General features: G+C 34.3%; 2 protein-coding genes across 3 annotated transcripts in view; both read left to right on the top strand.

The window, feature by feature from the left end:
* LOC111019356 (Tetratricopeptide repeat (TPR)-like superfamily protein) overlaps positions 1-11928 on the top strand; it is a 39981-nt gene extending 28053 nt beyond the window's left edge. For both annotated transcript variants that reach the window (XM_088124550.1, XM_088124549.1), the window contains exons 17-28: positions 748-889; positions 3801-3911; positions 3994-4054; positions 4188-4263; positions 5367-5552; positions 5673-5783; positions 6071-6232; positions 7279-7437; positions 7978-8211; positions 9434-9607; positions 10840-10949; positions 11066-11928. In XM_088124550.1, the coding sequence (XP_087980676.1) occupies positions 748-889; positions 3801-3911; positions 3994-4054; positions 4188-4263; positions 5367-5552; positions 5673-5783; positions 6071-6232; positions 7279-7437; positions 7978-8211; positions 9434-9607; positions 10840-10949; positions 11066-11615 (2076 nt within the window). In that variant the 3' untranslated portion in view covers positions 11616-11928. The remainder of the gene's footprint in view (positions 1-747; positions 890-3800; positions 3912-3993; positions 4055-4187; positions 4264-5366; positions 5553-5672; positions 5784-6070; positions 6233-7278; positions 7438-7977; positions 8212-9433; positions 9608-10839; positions 10950-11065) is intronic.
* A 3136-nt stretch (positions 11929-15064) lies between these two features.
* On the top strand, positions 15065-17326 carry SYP122 (syntaxin of plants 122). The gene is made up of 2 exons (XM_022295659.2): positions 15065-15855; positions 16572-17326. The coding sequence occupies exons 1-2, from the start codon at positions 15321-15323 to the stop codon at positions 16955-16957; spliced, it is 921 nt and encodes a 306-aa protein (XP_022151351.1). The 5' UTR covers positions 15065-15320; the 3' UTR covers positions 16958-17326.
* The last annotated feature ends 178 nt before the right edge of the window (positions 17327-17504 follow it).

Here is a 17504-nt window from a genome sequence, read left to right as displayed (position 1 = left end):
GTCTGAATTTTTGGGCATAAACTGTGAAGGTGACTTAGTCTTATCACTGGTGAGAGAATTTGGCTGCAAATGAACCCAATAGCTGAGTACCTACTTGGGTCTTCCTCTTGGAGTTAACTCATGGTCTATATCTGTTTGGACCCCGAAGTTGAAAAGCAGATACAATGGTGGAAAAGCTCTTGGAGTAAACTCTAAAGTTGGATCTGAATTTTGGAGTCTACAAGTACCAAAATCATTCCTGACTTATTTGAAGAAGTGTCTTGAGACGGACCATGCATTAACGCGACGAAAGAATCTTCAAACCAGGCTAAATGAGATGAATGAAGAGGCAACAACGTATTCCTTTTCACGTCTTCAATGAAAAAGTACTCATTTTCAATCCACATGCAATAGTGCTTATTCTTGATACAACAACTAACAACTATTAATTTTCATTGTAAAAGAAATAATTTCTACTCTTGAACACTTGCTTAACTTGCAACTTGAAGTGACTGGACTCAGTAGTGGGGATAAGCTGCTTGAAATTCACTAGGGCTGATGTTAAAAACTTATTTACCTTCTTTGTCTCCTTATAACAAAACAACTCCCTTACCAACGACTTCCCCTTAAGATACCATTACTTTACTAAGGTTAATGAAAGTGCAATGTTTCATTGATGATTCTTGTAGCTTATACATTACATGACTCTTGTAGCTTATGTTATGATTTCCTTAACAAATCTCATTGATATATTCTGAAATATGGCAGGCTAATGTTAGAGAAAGTTTATGGCGTTCGATGGAGGAGAACATCATTCCATCATTATCCTCTGGGAGGACAAATTGGTTGGAGCTACAGTCAAAGATTATGTCAAAAAAGTATAAGGAATCAAATATTTGTGTCGCAGGAGGTATGAAATTAATATAGTTTATCTCCACCCGGGTGATGACCATCAGAAATCATGTTATTTCAACACCATTTTCCAGAAGTGCCACGATTATTTGACATAACATTGCAAGATATGGTCACAGCATGTCTCCCAAAAAAAATGAACGAATCTTTATGTAATTATTTTATGATAACTTTTAGCTACCGCGGTGATTTTTGAAACCTGGGCCATTACCAGTGGTTAGTATACCTGTCAAATGGGTAATTATAAGTTTCACTGGTTACTTCATCAAAGTAACTTAATATAGTTCAAAAGGTTTTGCATGTTTCAGGGAGTTTTAATAAAATTATAAAATGTTCTTTTAAAGCTTCCACCTACAATGTACTTGATGTTTTTTTTAACAAGAAATAAACTTTTCATTGATAGTATGAAAAGGAAGAAAAATGTTCAAGGATACAAGCTCCCAAAGGAAAGCAAAAAAAGAAGAAAAACAATCCAACAAAGGAACCAAAATACAAGGTAATAGACAAGATCTAAAGCCAAAGGAATATCAGAAAGCTAAAAGAACAGAGGCTGAAAAAACTTTCCTCAACGAAGATTGCCAAATCAAAATGACTGTCTATTGAGGAGGAACCGCCAAACACAAAATTGAGGAGCTAAAAATTCCATGATAAACAAAAGTAAGGGTCTTTGACTGGCAGGATGAAGAAGTAATGAATCTGAAACATCCCTTCATCTAGAAAAGATAAGAATACTAAAAGATCTCAACCCTCAATGCGGAACCAACCGAAAAATTTGCTGTCCTTAATTAAAGCCTATCTATTCAGTGATTGGAATTAGGGTAATACCCTCCTCAAAATATTTGAAAAAGTTTTGATTATCAGTGCAAGAAGCCTTTTCGACTACCAAATGTTGTTCCGAGAAAGAGAAAGCAAGGCCCATTTTTCCAGAGGAGCTTAAGGAGTCTTGATCTTTTCCAAAAGAAAATTAAAATCTTCTGTAAAGGAAACCTCTGATAAGTCTTCATTACCAACCTCTTGATCTTCCAAAAATCCAGTTGAATCCTGACTGGTGACACCGATATTGAAATCTTCCTTCTCATTAGACAACGTTATCCTTTAAGTATTTATTTGACTGCTCACTCGTTGAATTAATGAAACCATGGCTGAGTGATGAAATACCTTTAGAAGCCATTTCATGATCCCAGGAGGCAATCATACCCTTTTGGATCCCTCCTCTTTCCTTCAAAAAAAAAAAAAAAAATCTTTTTCTAGAATTGTTTTGATTTAAGCTGGCTACCTCTAATGAGTCAGTACCATTTAAATTCTGTTGCCTTAATATTTGCCCCTTGATCTATGAGTCTTGGCTTTGGATTTGAATGTTTCTACGAGTCTTCTACCACTACTGTTTGGCACAATGCTTCCAGCTCAAGCTAACATACTTTGGGTTAATGGTATAAAGGCATTACTTTACGAAGTTTGGTTCTAAAGGAACCAAAGGGTGTTCAATGGAAAAAGGAGGTCTTCCCTAGATTGTTTCAACATTGCCAAGTTTAAGGCTTCCCCTTCCGATTTATTTGCTAACTTCTCTCCTAGCATGATTTGTATAAATTGGGAGACTTTTATTTGTCCTCGTTAGCTTTTGTCTTTATGGTTTATGTTATTATTTTTTTAATTTTTTCCTCTCACTCCTTCGAGAGTTTGTATCTTTGAACAATTTTTGTTCCTTTTCATCAATCAATGAAAAGTTTGTATCATGTTCAAAAAAAAAAAAAAAAATGGCAGGGGAGGAATAAAATTCCTCAGCGGCGGTAGATCAGGGTTAAATCTAGGGCTGCTAACAACCAAATTGTTGGTTGCCTTATCACTTCCCAAGGGATGAGATTCTTTACCTAGTTCATTTCCTTGACCAGATTAGAGTCTCGACGATATGTTTTCTAAAATAAGAGGAGCTTTTGGGCTGCCTTCTCGACATTCACTCAAAATTATAGAAAATCTTTCATTTTTTTCTTTTATCAGATGAAAGCCCTTGAAGAGACTCGTCATCTGACAATGACAAATGAAAGCCTTTGAACATTAAATAACTCAACCCTTATCACGAAAGGGAGCAAAATAGGGAACCTCCTCTAACATAGAACAATAATTCCTATCATGCGTCCACAAGATCCCAGAAACCGAAGCAAAACGACTCCATAAAGCCTGAGCAAACAAGCACTACCACATAATATGATTAAGAACCTCCGATGCAAGCTTGCACATACTGCACCACTTCAACTTGTGATGTTGTTGAAGACACTAACTGAGAAGTACCTCAAGACAAGAATTGGTGTGCCCAACTCTTAACGTAGCATTGAGATTAGCTCCAAGGAGGTCTACAAATCCGTGCATGGTGTTAAGAACAACATTACAGTTCTGAGGAGGTTAATGATTTGAGAAACAAAAATAATGGATCAAATAAAATTTTCTCCCTTCTTTGGGAAGTGTTGAAACAGAGAAATTAGAGATTTTTTAAGTTTTTGGATTTTTTTATCACCTTTATGGTTATTCAAGAGAGAAATTTATTTTTCTGATTCTATGAAATTTTAGAGAATATTTAAGTATACTACTGGTTAGATAAGACTTTCATTTCCTGCTTGCTTGAACGGATAGAATTGCCATAACCGCCAGTATGGTTATCGTTATAATGAGAAAACTTAGCTTCAAATGCATGCAAACTTTTCTGATTTTACATAATATTGCTTCCTGGAAAATGATACTGAATTCTATGTTGATTAACTGTTCTCTTTAGTAGCATTTATTCAGTATCTTTGTTGAGCATCCAATTAGCCATCATGTAAAGCATTTTTACATCGTCTAGAATAAACAAACTTCTCAGGAGATCTGTATTTAGTAATGCATGATATTATAATGTTTTGTTGTTGTTGTTGCTGCAGAACCAGTGAAAGTGGATATTGTATTTAAAAACCCTCTTCAGATGCCTATTTCAATCTCTAGTGTCTCCCTGATATGTAGTCTTTCTTCAAAAACTGATGAAACTGAAACTGGTACTTCAAATCTTCTATTTTTGTAATTTTAATTTCTGTTTACTTTTTCCAAATGGGAGAATGAGTGTCATTGATGATACAGATACAAATAACAGAACTGCTAATCTCCAGAATAATACTGAACTCGAGTGGTCATCTGATTGGTATGCGTTTTGATATTCTGTTATGTTACTTATATCAAGTCAACGCACTTTTGCACGTGATCAGTGATCTTGATATATTTACAATAATCATGTCTTGACTCGTTAAGGCAGATCTTTTGCTCCATTATTCCAGGGATATGAGATTGGACAATGCTTCACTTACTTTGTCAGAACTTCACCTCTCATTAGAAGGGAATGAAGCAAAAGTTGTAAGTATTTTTCCTTTTTTCCCTATTATCATTCAAAATATAAGAAAAGAAGTCCTTGGTATTTGAGTTCTTGCCAACTAGCCTGCAATTTAACACTTGCCTATTAGCATTGTTGACCAACATTTTTCTTTTATATTGGTAGTACTCGGGTGGTGGTTGTCCTCAAATGAAATATACTTGAAAGTTACCTGTTCACACAATAGTAGCATTAGCATGCCTGGATATCAAGCCTTTGCTGCAGCTATTCATTCAAATTGGGACTTGTAATGGCTCTATAATCCTAGTCTAAACTAAGCATGCAAAGATGATTTCTAACTAGTCACAATCTATTAGCTTTAGAATCAAAGAAAAGAAAACACAAATCATGTTTTTTGAATTAAAAAATGCATAACGAACAAGATACTCATAGTAGAATCCTGAACCCAAAGAAATGCAACAATGTGAAAATATTAATTAGGAAATTAGTAACTCAATAGAAATGATATATATAAAGTCCACAAGGCTGATAAGACATTCATTACGGGCATCCAGAAACATCTAGTCAATATTTTAGTCCTTTATACTTGCAACACAATCAGCTGAAGGGGAATGAGTATGATAAATGCTAGTTGAATTAGTGAACCGCCATAAATATATGTCTATAATCTAGCATGGCAAGATATTTGTTTACTTTTTTTTTTCCCTTTTCTTTTGGAGAAAATATTTGTCTGCTTACTGGTTAACCTACTTTGTTTATCTATCTGATTTACTGACTAGCTGACTGTCCTAATAGTACATATCTACCCTTCCAGAAGAACTCTTTAAGCAGAACCACCCCTCAGTAGAGTTGAGAGCTCGTTTATGTTGGCTCCTTGTCCATTTGACTAGTAACTTACTTCTGGGCTTCGTACTCTTTGACTTCAGAATGTTCTCAAGTTGTGGTTATCTGTTAACAAGTTTTGTCTTTACATATCTAATTATTTTTCCCACTTGTTAACAATTTATGGTTTCACTACTCTTACAGTTCGCTTACACATCACTAGTTGGCATATGGTTAATGTTTCCTTATTGAAATCACTATGATCTTTCAGAAGTCTTTATTAAGATGATTCTAATTTTTCCAGGTGCAACTAACAGTTACTCCCAAAATAGAAGGCATCCTACAAATTGTTGGTATTAGGTGGAAACTATCAGATTCTGTCACGGGTTTTCACAATTTTATTAACGATCTGGGAAAGAAGAATATTGCTAAGGGGAGGCAGAATGCTAAGTATTCTCTTGCTGATAACCTGAAGTTTTTAGTGATCAAGGTGCATGTCTTCTTCATAGCCTCTCAAATCATCCTGGCTGTTTGCTTTTCAGATTTTTGAGTTGCTGATTAGGCTGTTCTGTTACTACCTTTTACTAACAACTATATTCTTAACATTCAGAGTCTACCAAAGCTTGAGGGTAACATTCTGTCACTTCCTAAAGTGGCATATGCTGGAGATTTACAGCGCCTTGTCCTTGAGCTGAAAAATCAATCAAAATTTTCTGTGAAGGTATGAGAGTTGCAACTTGACTATTCTTCATATACCTAGTTACTTAGCCTGTAGAATTTATAATTTATTCAATCACAATCTGGCTCACCTTGATTAAGTCTTAAACGCTTGACTTTTACTGCTCCATGTAATAGGGAGGTACTTGCAACTTTTCATTAAAAAGGCTGCCAGACAAGTACCTCTGTATGTCTGGCAAAGAATAACCTCGCCTGAGTGCATGTATGTTTTAAGCATGTGGTAAATGTTGGAATATTCTTACTTAATTCCTAATAATTAAATTCTGGCAGAATTTGAAAATGAAGATCAGCCATTCACGATTCCTGAAAATTGGGAATGAAGAAAATATGAATGCAGACTTTACTGCTTGCTTGGAGAAGCCAATTAATAGTAAACAGGGAGTACGTGCTATCTCCAATCCAACATCAAATGACACATTTTTGTTTCCAGAGGTCAGTGTCAAATATGTTCTTTGTGCTATTTATTAATTGGTCAATAGCAATAAATTATCCAGTATTCCTTTGGACAAATGGTTATGGAGGTTTGTTTATAAATCTCTTGCTTTTGGTCATGTATGTCATAAGAAGTTTTTATAAACGAGTAGGATTAGAAGGTTGTTAAGATTAAATCTATTTGCTTCCTTAACCAAGTCTCCTCTGGGTAAATGGCTTCAAAGCTCTTATCTATGAGTTCTGGTTCGAAAGAAATCAAAGAGTGTTTGAAGGGAAAAATAGGTCGTCTCTTGAAATTTTCAACCTTGCCAAGTTCAAAGCTTAGCTCTCTCCAATTTATTTGCTAATTATTCTCCTAGTATGATTTGTTCTAATTGGGAGGCATTTATATTTCCTATTTAGTAGTGATTCTTTGTTGATCTGGTTATACTTTCTTTTACTTTCGTTTTTCATTTTCTCTCACTCCTTTTGGAAATTGTATCTTTGAGCAATTTTGTTCTTTTTCATATCATCAATGAAAAAATGGTATCTTGTTCAGAAAAAAAAAAACGATATTAGAAAACGAATTTTGGGATAGTGTTAAATGTTAAATCACTATTTGAAGCCAAAATCTTAAGCTGATTGGTTACAAGTTAATCTTTTGTCAACATTTTAACACTCCCTCTCACTTGTGCATTGGAAAAATTATTCAACGTCCAATAAGTGATTACCAATAATAATTAGACATTATAGGGTTTGAATACAAGACCTCTTTCTTTATCATATTAAATCATCATTGGATCCAAAAGCTTAAGTTATGGGTTACGGTAAACCTAATCTTTTATCAATACTTTAACATTAAATAGATTATTATTATCAGTCCAAGAATATTAGGTTCATAGATTTCAGTTTCTGTTTGACTCCGTAAGTCTAGGTGGACAATTTTTATGTAGATATTATTATTTTTTAATTTAAGAAGATGCCTTACTGTCTAATCTCTTGGTAATTATTATTTCATTATTTTATGTGTTCTATTTCCTAGTAAGAAAATCAATAAAATATTCCAGGATACTTCAATTCAAGGCGGAACACCCTTACAGTTGCCCCTTTGGCTTCGAGCTGCTGTCCCTGGAAATATATCCTTGTACATTAGCATATATTATGAGATGGAAGATGTATCAAATGTCATGAGATATCGCATCCTACGCATGCATTACAGCATTCAGGTATGTAAACTATGCATGACTTAGCTTGAGTTACTTTTATCTGTGTATAATTTTGTCTTAATAGTTAAAACTAGTGGGTTTAAATTTGATATCATGTAGTGATAATTCATCTTAGGATAGGTAGGTACTTCAATACTTTTTTTAATTCTTCAGGGTTTAGAAAAATTTCCTTCCTAGTACTTCTTTTTTCCTGTTATTCGGGACTGGGCCGTCTGTTATTTGGTTCTTTGGTTGTCCAGGTTCTTGCTCTTGCTTTGGCGGGTTTACTTACTATTGCTTTATATAGCTCTGATGCTTATGAGAGAGTTGTTCTTTCTGGTTGCTTGTGTCTAGCAGCTCCTTTGTAATTTATTCATTTGTCTTTGTTATTTTATTTTGTCTGCTTGGATTTTGGCGGTTGATTTCTGTACTCCATAATCTTTGCATTACAGATTTATTACGTACTTCATGAATGAAGATTTCTCCCGCTGAATGGATTTATGGTCTTACAGATATTCAAATTTGGATTTTTTTTTTTTTTTTTTGTAACTGCCTTTTTAGGTTTTGCCATCCCTGGATTTGTCATTCCAAATAAGTCCATGCCCATCAAGATTGCATGAATTTCTTGTACGAATGGATATTATCAACAAGACTAGCTCTGAGGTTTTCCAAATTCACCAGTTGTCATCTATTGGACGGAACTGGGAACTTTCGTTACTTCAACCTGTTGATACTATTTTTCCTTCGCGAGCTTTAATGCCTAATCAAGCATTGTCATGTTTCTTCGTTCTTAAGGTATATCAAGGAGCTTAACCCCTAAGCTAAGTTTTTCTCGTTGTTGCATGTTCAATTCGTGTTACTGTTTTACTATTATTTTATCTTGATTCGCTATAATTGCAATTACTATATATGTAAACCACGTACTTGGGAAGCACTTTTAATTTGATCCCTCATATGATGGCAAAAAATTATTTAGCCTCAAGTTTGTGGAGTTATTTTCAGTGGCCCCTCTTATGAATGTAGCAGTTGAAATCAATAAACCTTGTACAGTTAAAACCAGGAGTTGCTTATATAGATCTCTTTTTAGGAATAGGGAGAGGATTCTTCTTTCTTAATAGGAGTTGAGATTCTTGTTGGAGGATGACAAGAAAATTTCAATTTTAAGAAGCATGGAAACAGACGTGATACATTAATTTTTAAAAATTTAGAACATGGACACTACAAGACACGTTCATTATAATACATATATTGTTTTTACACATCTCAATGATTCTCATATCAAAATTTTATTTTAGTTTAGGATGCTTATGTCAAAATGTTCCTTATAAATCCAAACTAACCCATCCTTTTCCTAAATGATCTGACATCTTAAAAAAGGAAATTTGAAGTGAAATAATGCTTATGCATTATGTTATTTCATTCTCAAAATGTTTTTGAGTATTTTGACACGTGTTCAACACATGTCAACAAGTGTCAGGTTCATATTTAATTTGTTCAACTAGTGTTTGACACGTGTTTATTGTTCTTAACAAGTGTTCGACTTCGACACATGTTGGACATGGGTATGTTGTGCAAATTGAAGTCTTAATGGTTCGTAGTTCAAGTTCATAAATGTCTGTTTTGGTGAAGAACATAGCTCTTGCATATGGAAGGGTGAATTTTTTCTCTTTCTGGATAAATAATATTCCAGAAGAGTTGTGGCACATGGGCGCCGTTCTTTAAGTGTTATGATAAATGGCTAGGAGAGATCTATAAGAGCAAAACTAACGGATTAAGGCCAAGGCTTTCAGTATAAGGGATAAAGTTGCAAAAGTTTAAAATATGAGGGTGTCATTTGAGTTTGATACTTTCACCTGTCATCCACGGATAACTTGTTTATTTAACAAATTTTTATTACAGCCTATGGTCTAAGTTTATTTATTAATCTGGACGAATTTTCTGTTTTTTTCATGCTGTACTACTCCATGCCAAAAATTTGCAGTCACTACAAATCTCACAAATTCGTCTTTGTATTCAGAATATGAACAACTCATTAGGTTCTGAAAACAAAGTATCTTCTGTACCGGTGCTACTTGAAAGTGATCTAAAGTTGGGTCCTCATAGTATTGATGAACAGTTCTTTGATACGGCTAGTTTACCTCTAGCTGCTTTCCATTATTCTGAAAGACTGTACCAAGGAACGTCAAACCAGGTAATTGATTTTCATCGTAACCATGTAACTTCCAAATGCTTGATTTTGTCATGATAATCATTACTTAAACCATATTGTCAATTAGGATAAGCTATTCCAATACTTTTTTTTTTTTTTATAAGAAACAACACTTTCATTGAGAGAAATGAAAATAGATATAAAAAACGGAGGACGAACAAAAACAGTCCCGCAAAAGGGAACCCCTAAAGAAACGGGCTCCAACCCAAAAGAATGAGACCTAACTTATAATTACAAAAGGCCTTAGAGGCCGAACCCCATAAAGAAGTGTTAAATCTAATAAGGTCCCAAACGTACTTCACAGATTTCTCCATCCCCTAGAAACCCTATTGTTCCTCTCCAACCAAATACTCCATAAAGAAGCCAGAAAGCAGGCTTGCCAGAGAAAGTGCCCTTTGTCTTGAAAAGAGGGGAATAACAGCACTTCCTCCATCATCGCCCTATAGTATTAGATAAGCTATTCCAATACTAGGGTACCTTCAAGTCTTCCCCCATGTGTTTTCACAGAAATAGGTCTCTCTTGCATTTGAATCCCAAGGGTTGAACAGAGTGTCAGATTCTTAGATTCTTAGATTGGGTCACACACTTGGGATATTGAGTATCTCAGTTAAATATCTCACAAGCTTTACACTGATGATAGAGAATTAGGCAGTATCTCTTTTAGTTGCAAACCTGATGTACATCGTTGAGTCGGGAGACTTCTGGGTATGGGAAGAGATTTTGCATTGTTAGTGTCTCCTGCTTAAATGATGAACACACGGCCACAGCTTTCATCCTTCGTATTAGGTCTGAAAAAAGAAGAAAAGACCTGTTTAGTTCTTGAACAATTTTGGGTTGATAGCTAGTTGGTTGACCACCCCATGCAATTTGTGCAACCAGATTTACAGACAACATGCATGGGAATAGCCACTTCAATGAGATCTTTTATTCTGATCGGAGGAGAAATTACCAAACTTCTAGCATTGGCTCACGCTCAATGCCAATGAGATTTATTTTTTATTATTTTTTAAATTTAGACAAAGACCTTGGACATATAATGGTTTCAAATCGAATATATTTTGAAAAAAGATCTTTTATTTATCTCATAGTAGCCTGGTCGAATTCCCTTGGATTTTGGGAGTTAGGGTTAATAATCCATTTTTTCTCCCGTCTGCATTTTCTTGATGGTTAACATGTTTCCTTACTAGTTTGCTCCTTTCTTCTGCATTGATCAGGCCCTAAATACAGTAGACTTTATATTGATCACTCGACCGCTTAAGAATGCTACTGATCCTGAAATTTCTGATTCACCTCGTCTATTTTCTCATCACGTGTGTCATTGTAGGTGAGATTCAAAGCAATATTTTACCGATTTGGTGATGCGAACTTCTCTATTGATAAAACACGTCTATGCATATTTATCCACTTCTAATCTTTTGGCTTATTTATTTATTTATGCAGTACTTCAAGCAGCAGTCCTATATCGTGGCTACTCGATGGGCCTCGGAGTTCATATCACAACTTCTCCACTTCTTTCAGTGAAATCAATTTCAAAATGACAATCTACAACTCATCAGACTCAATTGCATCTATACGCATTAAAACAATTGATTCAGTACATACGAGTGAAGGTAGCGAAACTGCTGCTCCCCAATCTCCTAGCTCTTCTGGAAACCAAACAGGATGGCACTATGTTTCCCTCACACAGGACATTAAGGTCACGTCTGATGTTCTGGGAGCACAAATGGCCGAGTCATCGTCACTCGAGAGTGTCTCTCCATTTATCTGGTCCGGAACAAGCTCAACCACAGTACAAATTGAACCCAAGTCCATGACTGAAGCTCCTCTTCAGATCTGTATATTTTCTCCTGGAATATATGATCTATCAAACTATATTTTACAGTGGGAACTTCTACCGTCACCTGGTTCAGGAAACGATGGAACAACAGCCGTGTCATCAGGAACATGCCGGGGCTATCCATACTATCTAACAGTCCTTCAATCTACTTGAGAAATTTCAGATTCGTGTATGCAGGTCCTTCTTCCATTCATTTTCGCTTTAGGAATGTTTTGGTAGCATTGTTATTATAATTCTCCTTGTGAATTATATTCATATGAAAAGCATTTTTGATGGGGGTAGGAAGCTCAATCAAGTTTATCTAGGAGACATAAATTAAATTCTTTACTGGTGTTGGTGTAATAAGGGGAAACTAGAACTACAATGGCTTTTTCACCCTGTCACTGTATACAGACTCACATACGTTGGATTAGAGAGATTTGGGTTTATTCCAAGTTATAGAAATTTTAATTTTTTCTCTCTGAAATTTTGAAGTTTGAAGAAAATTCTGTTTGGTCTCTTCTATGTTGAACATAACTTGTAAGATGTCTCACTTTTGAAGGTTGCCCAACTAACCTATGAATCTAATGGTTAGGTTATTGGGTTTTGACAGATTTTCAAGATTTTTTTTTGGAACTATTGCGAAGGTGAGAAATTGAATCATCGAAATTCAGGATCATATTAAGATGTCTTATCCATTTGAGAATTGCTTGAATTGGTGACAAATTTTAAGTATGTGAACCTTGGTATGTTTTTGCTTAGCCAATTTTATGATTAAAAAAAATATTTCGTGATCCCAAAAGTAAGGATATAGTATGCTTTTTTAAACTTTTTCTATTATGTGTAATTACTATTCAAGTACTATGGACTATTATCTAATAGTTGACAAGTATGGGCTAAATATATGTTTCGTGCCTAAAATTCAGATATTTTTTTTTTTTCAATGTAGTCTCTATTGTTTAAAAAGTTTACTTATGTTCTAATATTTTCTAATTTGATTCTTCACCGTTGATAAATATTAAAACTAACTTATCGTAAATTTATATGGCATAATATTGAGTGAACCAGTAAAAATTTAGAGAAATAAAAATGTCACTTGGGTGGAAAATTTCTAATCTCTAAATTTCAAAGAAATTTGTAGAATTTCAATTCTTTTCCTCTTGGCAACATTTTCTCTATGTTAATTTATTATCGTATCATATGATGAGAGTTTATTATTAGTTAAGCTAATTTTAATATTTACCAATGGCGAGGGTCCAATTGAAAGTGTTAAAATATAAGAATTAAATTGAAACCTTTTAAACCAAAGACCAAATTGAAAAAACACTCAAATACTAGAAATTAAAATATATATTTAGCCACGAGTATTTTATATATCACTAACAATGTCAGAATTTATTACGTGTTAAAAGGGATTTTCTTTTGGCCAATGTTTTCAAGATATATTTTACATATTTCGTTACTCCTATCACTAACAATTTCATAATTTGTTAATGCCAAGGCACAAGTTCCTTTTATATCAAAAAAGAAATATTTTTCTTTTGAAATTTTAAATGTTAGTAATCTCATAATTTTGTTTTCCTTAAAGTTAAGCTTATATTATTTCCCTGTAACATCTCGGATTAGTTAACTTTTACATGTTGATGTCAGGTAGAGAGAAAAAAAATATATATATATATATATTATTGAAGATTTTAATAGAGAATAACTATAAATTAGGTCATTATCTTTATTTTCACAGACTTAATAATTCCGTTTCCATTTCTCAATTTTCAAAATGTATACTTTAGCCATTAAATTTTATGAAAAGTAACTGTTGAAGTCCTTACCTTTACTTTTGCATTTAAAAAATTCACAACACGATTTCAAATATGTGTACTAATGTATCAACATGAACATATATACATCTGACATAGTTATTTTTAAAATTTAGTAATCAAAATAGAACGTTTAAAACGAAATTTTAATCTATCGATAACACATGTCAGGCTTCTCTAGTTTTGATTGGTTGCAAGGTGTATCTACATATTTGTTTTTTACGTGAAAAGCTATAGAATTTTTTGACATTATTGCAAATTGCATCTACATATGTGTTGTTTATTTATTTTATAAGGAAAAAAAGGTGTAGACTTTATTGAACATTGATTATCCAAATAAATAATTGAAGAGAGAGAAACAAAAGAGAGGAGTGGTCTCTGCGGACGCCGGAGGAAAACGACCAAGTCAAACAGCCTTCAAATAAAACGCGCTTCCAAATTAAATAAATAAAAATAAAAATAAACTTTTTCCCCTCATCATAATATTTTCAATTGCTTTTTTCTTTCTTTTTTGGGTTAAATTATAATAAAGAATGGTCTCATGTCTAATAACTTTTTCCTTGCATCGTAATATTTTCACAATATTTTGATTGGAGATATATGTCAATTATCGTTTAGATATATTCGCTTTAATTTTTCGATTACTTTTTTATTTTGGGTTAAAATATAATTTTTATCTATTGACTTCTTTGGTTTATTTATGTCTCTTTATTTTCGAGAGGTTTATTTCGATCTTTGTACTTTTAATTCATTTTAGTCCATATATTATCTAAATCTTCGTTTTGGTCCTATAATTTTAAAAATTTGATCATTTTGATTCCTTAATATTATTTTTCGTTTCATTTTAATTTTAACACAACACTATAGTCAATACACATGTTAAAATGTAACGACGACTTTATATTAAAGGGTTTTAATTATACATAAAATTTGTGTTAAAATTTTGCAAATGGAGACCAACATGGTCAATTTTTAAGAGTGCATGGACCAGAACAAACATTTTAAAAATACATGGACTAAAATAAATTAAAGTTGAGAATACAAGAAACAAGATGAATATTTTAAAAGTAAGTATTTTATGTTTTTTTTTTATATTTATTTTCTATTAATAATTGTATATATATATTTTAGTACAACAAATGTGGGATGAGAAATTGAATCTTCAACCTCTAAAGATGGAATTCAAGATGTTTTAAGTACTGAACTATACTTATGTCGGTGTAAATAAGTGTGTATACTAAAGTTTCTCATTAATATAAATTTTTATAACATTTAACTTATTCTTATCAAACTGACAACTCCATCCAATCTCAAAATCAACATGATATGTGTTCCAACTTATCGAGATATTAGTAACTTTTCTTATTTGTATTCTTATCTCCTAGACCCACTAAAATGAAAATTCAAAAAGACTCCAAACATGTTTCATTTTTCCCAATTGAAAAATAAAGAAGCAATCGTAAAGGGACGACTAGATTACAAATTTGATTCTCAAACTTCCAAGATTACCGTCTTATCTATCTAAGAGTGTTAATATAGAGTATATTCAAATACCTTATGATCGATTAAGTTTTAAAGGTCATTCAAATTATTCAAAATACGTAAATTATGTCAAAACGAACATAGGTAATTGACATATATCTCGATTGTGAGTTCCATCTCCCACTGTACCAAAAACTAAAATTAAAATTCTTACAAAATATAATTCCATTAAAATTAAAATTAAAATTCTTACAAAATATAATTCCATCAAAATTAAAATTTCACATTTCAAATATCTTTTGAAAGCTTCTTTTTCACGAAGGACTTATTCAAATCCTCTGCCATCCTTCCGAGGAACTTCCTCCATCTCTACCACCATTGACTTCTCTGTTTCCCTTCAGATTCCAAAATTTGATCAGTTTTCCCACTTTCCCACATATAATCCATCTCCTTCTTCTCGATTTCCAAATTTCCCATCTGGGTTTTTTGATTCTTGTGTTTCTTAATCCAATTTCTTCTTCCTTCTGCTTCTTGTTGTTCGTGGATTCGTGAAGGTTGCAGAAGAGAAGCAACAGAGGACATGAACGATTTGTTCTCCTCCCGCTCTTTCCCCCGCGAAGGCCATGTCGTGGAGATGGCCAACGCCTCCTCCTCCCCCACCGCCGTAAATCTCGACAAGTTCTTTGAAGATGTGGAGTCTGTCAAAGACGAGCTCAAGGAGCTGGATCGGCTCTACCAGAACCTCCATGACTCCCACGAGCAGAGCAAGACGCTTCACAATGCTAAGGCCGTCAAGGACCTCCGATCCCGCATGGATTCCGATGTTGCCCTAGCCCTCAAGAAGGCCAAGCTCATTAAGGTCCGATTGGAGGCTCTTGATCGCTCCAATGCCGCCAATCGGAGCCTCCCCGGTTGCGGCCCCGGCTCCTCCTCCGACCGGACCAGGACCTCCGTAGTCAACGGCTTGAGGAAGAAATTGCAGGACTCCATGGAGAGCTTCAACAATCTCAGGCAGAAGATCTCCTCCGAGTACAGGGAGACCGTGCAACGGAGATATTATACTGTCACCGGCGAGAGCCCCGACGAGAAGACCATTGATATCTTGATTTCTACAGGTGAGAGAAGTCTAAATTCACTGTTTCGAGTTCTTTATTTTATTCATCAATTTTGTCTTTATGATGGGTTCAAAGATACTCGATGATGATTTTTGATTACTGTGTAGGAATGTATTATGAACTGTTGATCATATCAAACTGTTCTGCAATTAATGGTAGTTGTATGCCTGTTATAAATTACCCATTTGAAAGTTTAGAAATTAGAAGTGATTTTCTGAACTTACTAGTGGAGTATTTTGGTGGGCTGCGCGTTTTTGGGGAAGTAGACGTGTTTCTCTGGTTCCATTTTAGATGTTTTCTTCCAATTTGCAAGTAGATGAATGCCACTACTTGAGGCCTTTCCCCATCTTTTAGCTGCATCTCGTCATGTATCGCGTTGGAATTAGACGCGTAGAAGGTTGTTAGGAATTGGATATTTGTATTTAGAGTGAATAAGAATGAGTTTCAAGTGTTTGGAAATGGATAATGTAGTGTTTGGTTCATGGGAATAAGAGGGGATATGAGTATAACCTGTATTGATATAGGAGGTCTTGAAATAGGATGGCTAGGAATGAGATTTGGGATCCAATCTGATGGACTCACCATGCCATCCTAAATGGTTTTCTAATCACTATGTCGAATTCTTGTATGTTCAAGTCGACTTCAGAAATCTTATCTCGATTCTCGATACAAATGGGAAGATCTGCTAACATGATGGGAAATCTCCAACTATGCAGGTGAAAGTGAGACATTCTTGCAGAAAGCCATTCAAGAACAAGGTAGAGGCAGAATCTTAGACACCATAAACGAGATCCAGGAGAGGCATGATGCAGTAAAAGACCTGGAAAGGAACCTCAAGGAGCTGCACCAAGTTTTCTTGGACATGGCAGTCTTGGTGCAGGCTCAAGGTGAGCAACTCGACGACATCGAAAGCCAAGTCAACAGGGCTCATTCTTTTGTCCGAGGCGGTACTCAGCAGTTGCAGACAGCCAGAGTTTACCAGAAAAACACTCGGAAATGGACAATCATCGGAATCATCATTCTGCTGCTCATAGTCTTGGTGATCGTCCTCAGCCTGCAACCTTGGAAGAAGAATAATAGTGGTTCGAACACTCCAGTCTAAGGCCTCTTTCCTACGAAGCCTGGCAAGTAGTCTCCTACCGAAAAACTCTCGATCAGGCTCTCACATAGTACTTCTGTATGTTACTGCCCATATTATTTGAGACATCAGGATCCCTTTATCTATCTTTTACCTCATTTTGTTTCCATTTTTTATTAGTATCATTATTTCTTTAATTCTGTAACAGTTAGGGCATGATGAGGTTAGATTAGATGGATATAGATTTGCTTGATGAAAACCTTGAGGCCTTGATATCATTGACTTGGATTTAGACATTGTTGTATTGTATACACCCTTTTGGAATTTAGATTCTTTTGTGTAATGGATTTTATATTTTGGGAGTGAATAAGTTTATACTGCGTTTTTTCTTTCTTTCTCTATTCCACCCCTTAAAATCGAGTTTCCAACCAAGAGGCTCTTAATATTCTAACAAAATTTTAAAAATTAAAAAGATCATTTCAAAAAAAAAAAAAAGTTAATTATTGTAAGTATATTTATTAATCCAATAAGTGAGGTGGATTCAAACTCCTGACCTTTGGATCAAATTCAA

This window comes from Momordica charantia, assembly GCF_013281855.1.
Source record: "Momordica charantia cultivar OHB3-1 chromosome 5 unlocalized genomic scaffold, Mcharantia_2.0 BLBB01000005.1, whole genome shotgun sequence".
Taxonomy (NCBI): domain Eukaryota; kingdom Viridiplantae; phylum Streptophyta; class Magnoliopsida; order Cucurbitales; family Cucurbitaceae; genus Momordica; species Momordica charantia.
The sequence above is the reverse complement of the archived record's forward strand: the minus strand, read 5'-3'. Positions and strand labels throughout refer to the sequence as shown.

Coding starts and splice junctions, on each gene's coding strand:
- SYP122 (XM_022295659.2), top strand. CDS start 15,321: ATGAACGATTTGTTCTCCTCCCGCTCTTTCCCCCGCGAAGGCCATGTC. Junction 15,856..16,571: donor TGATATCTTGATTTCTACAG/GTGAGAGAAGTC, acceptor CCAACTATGCAG/GTGAAAGTGAGACATTCTTG.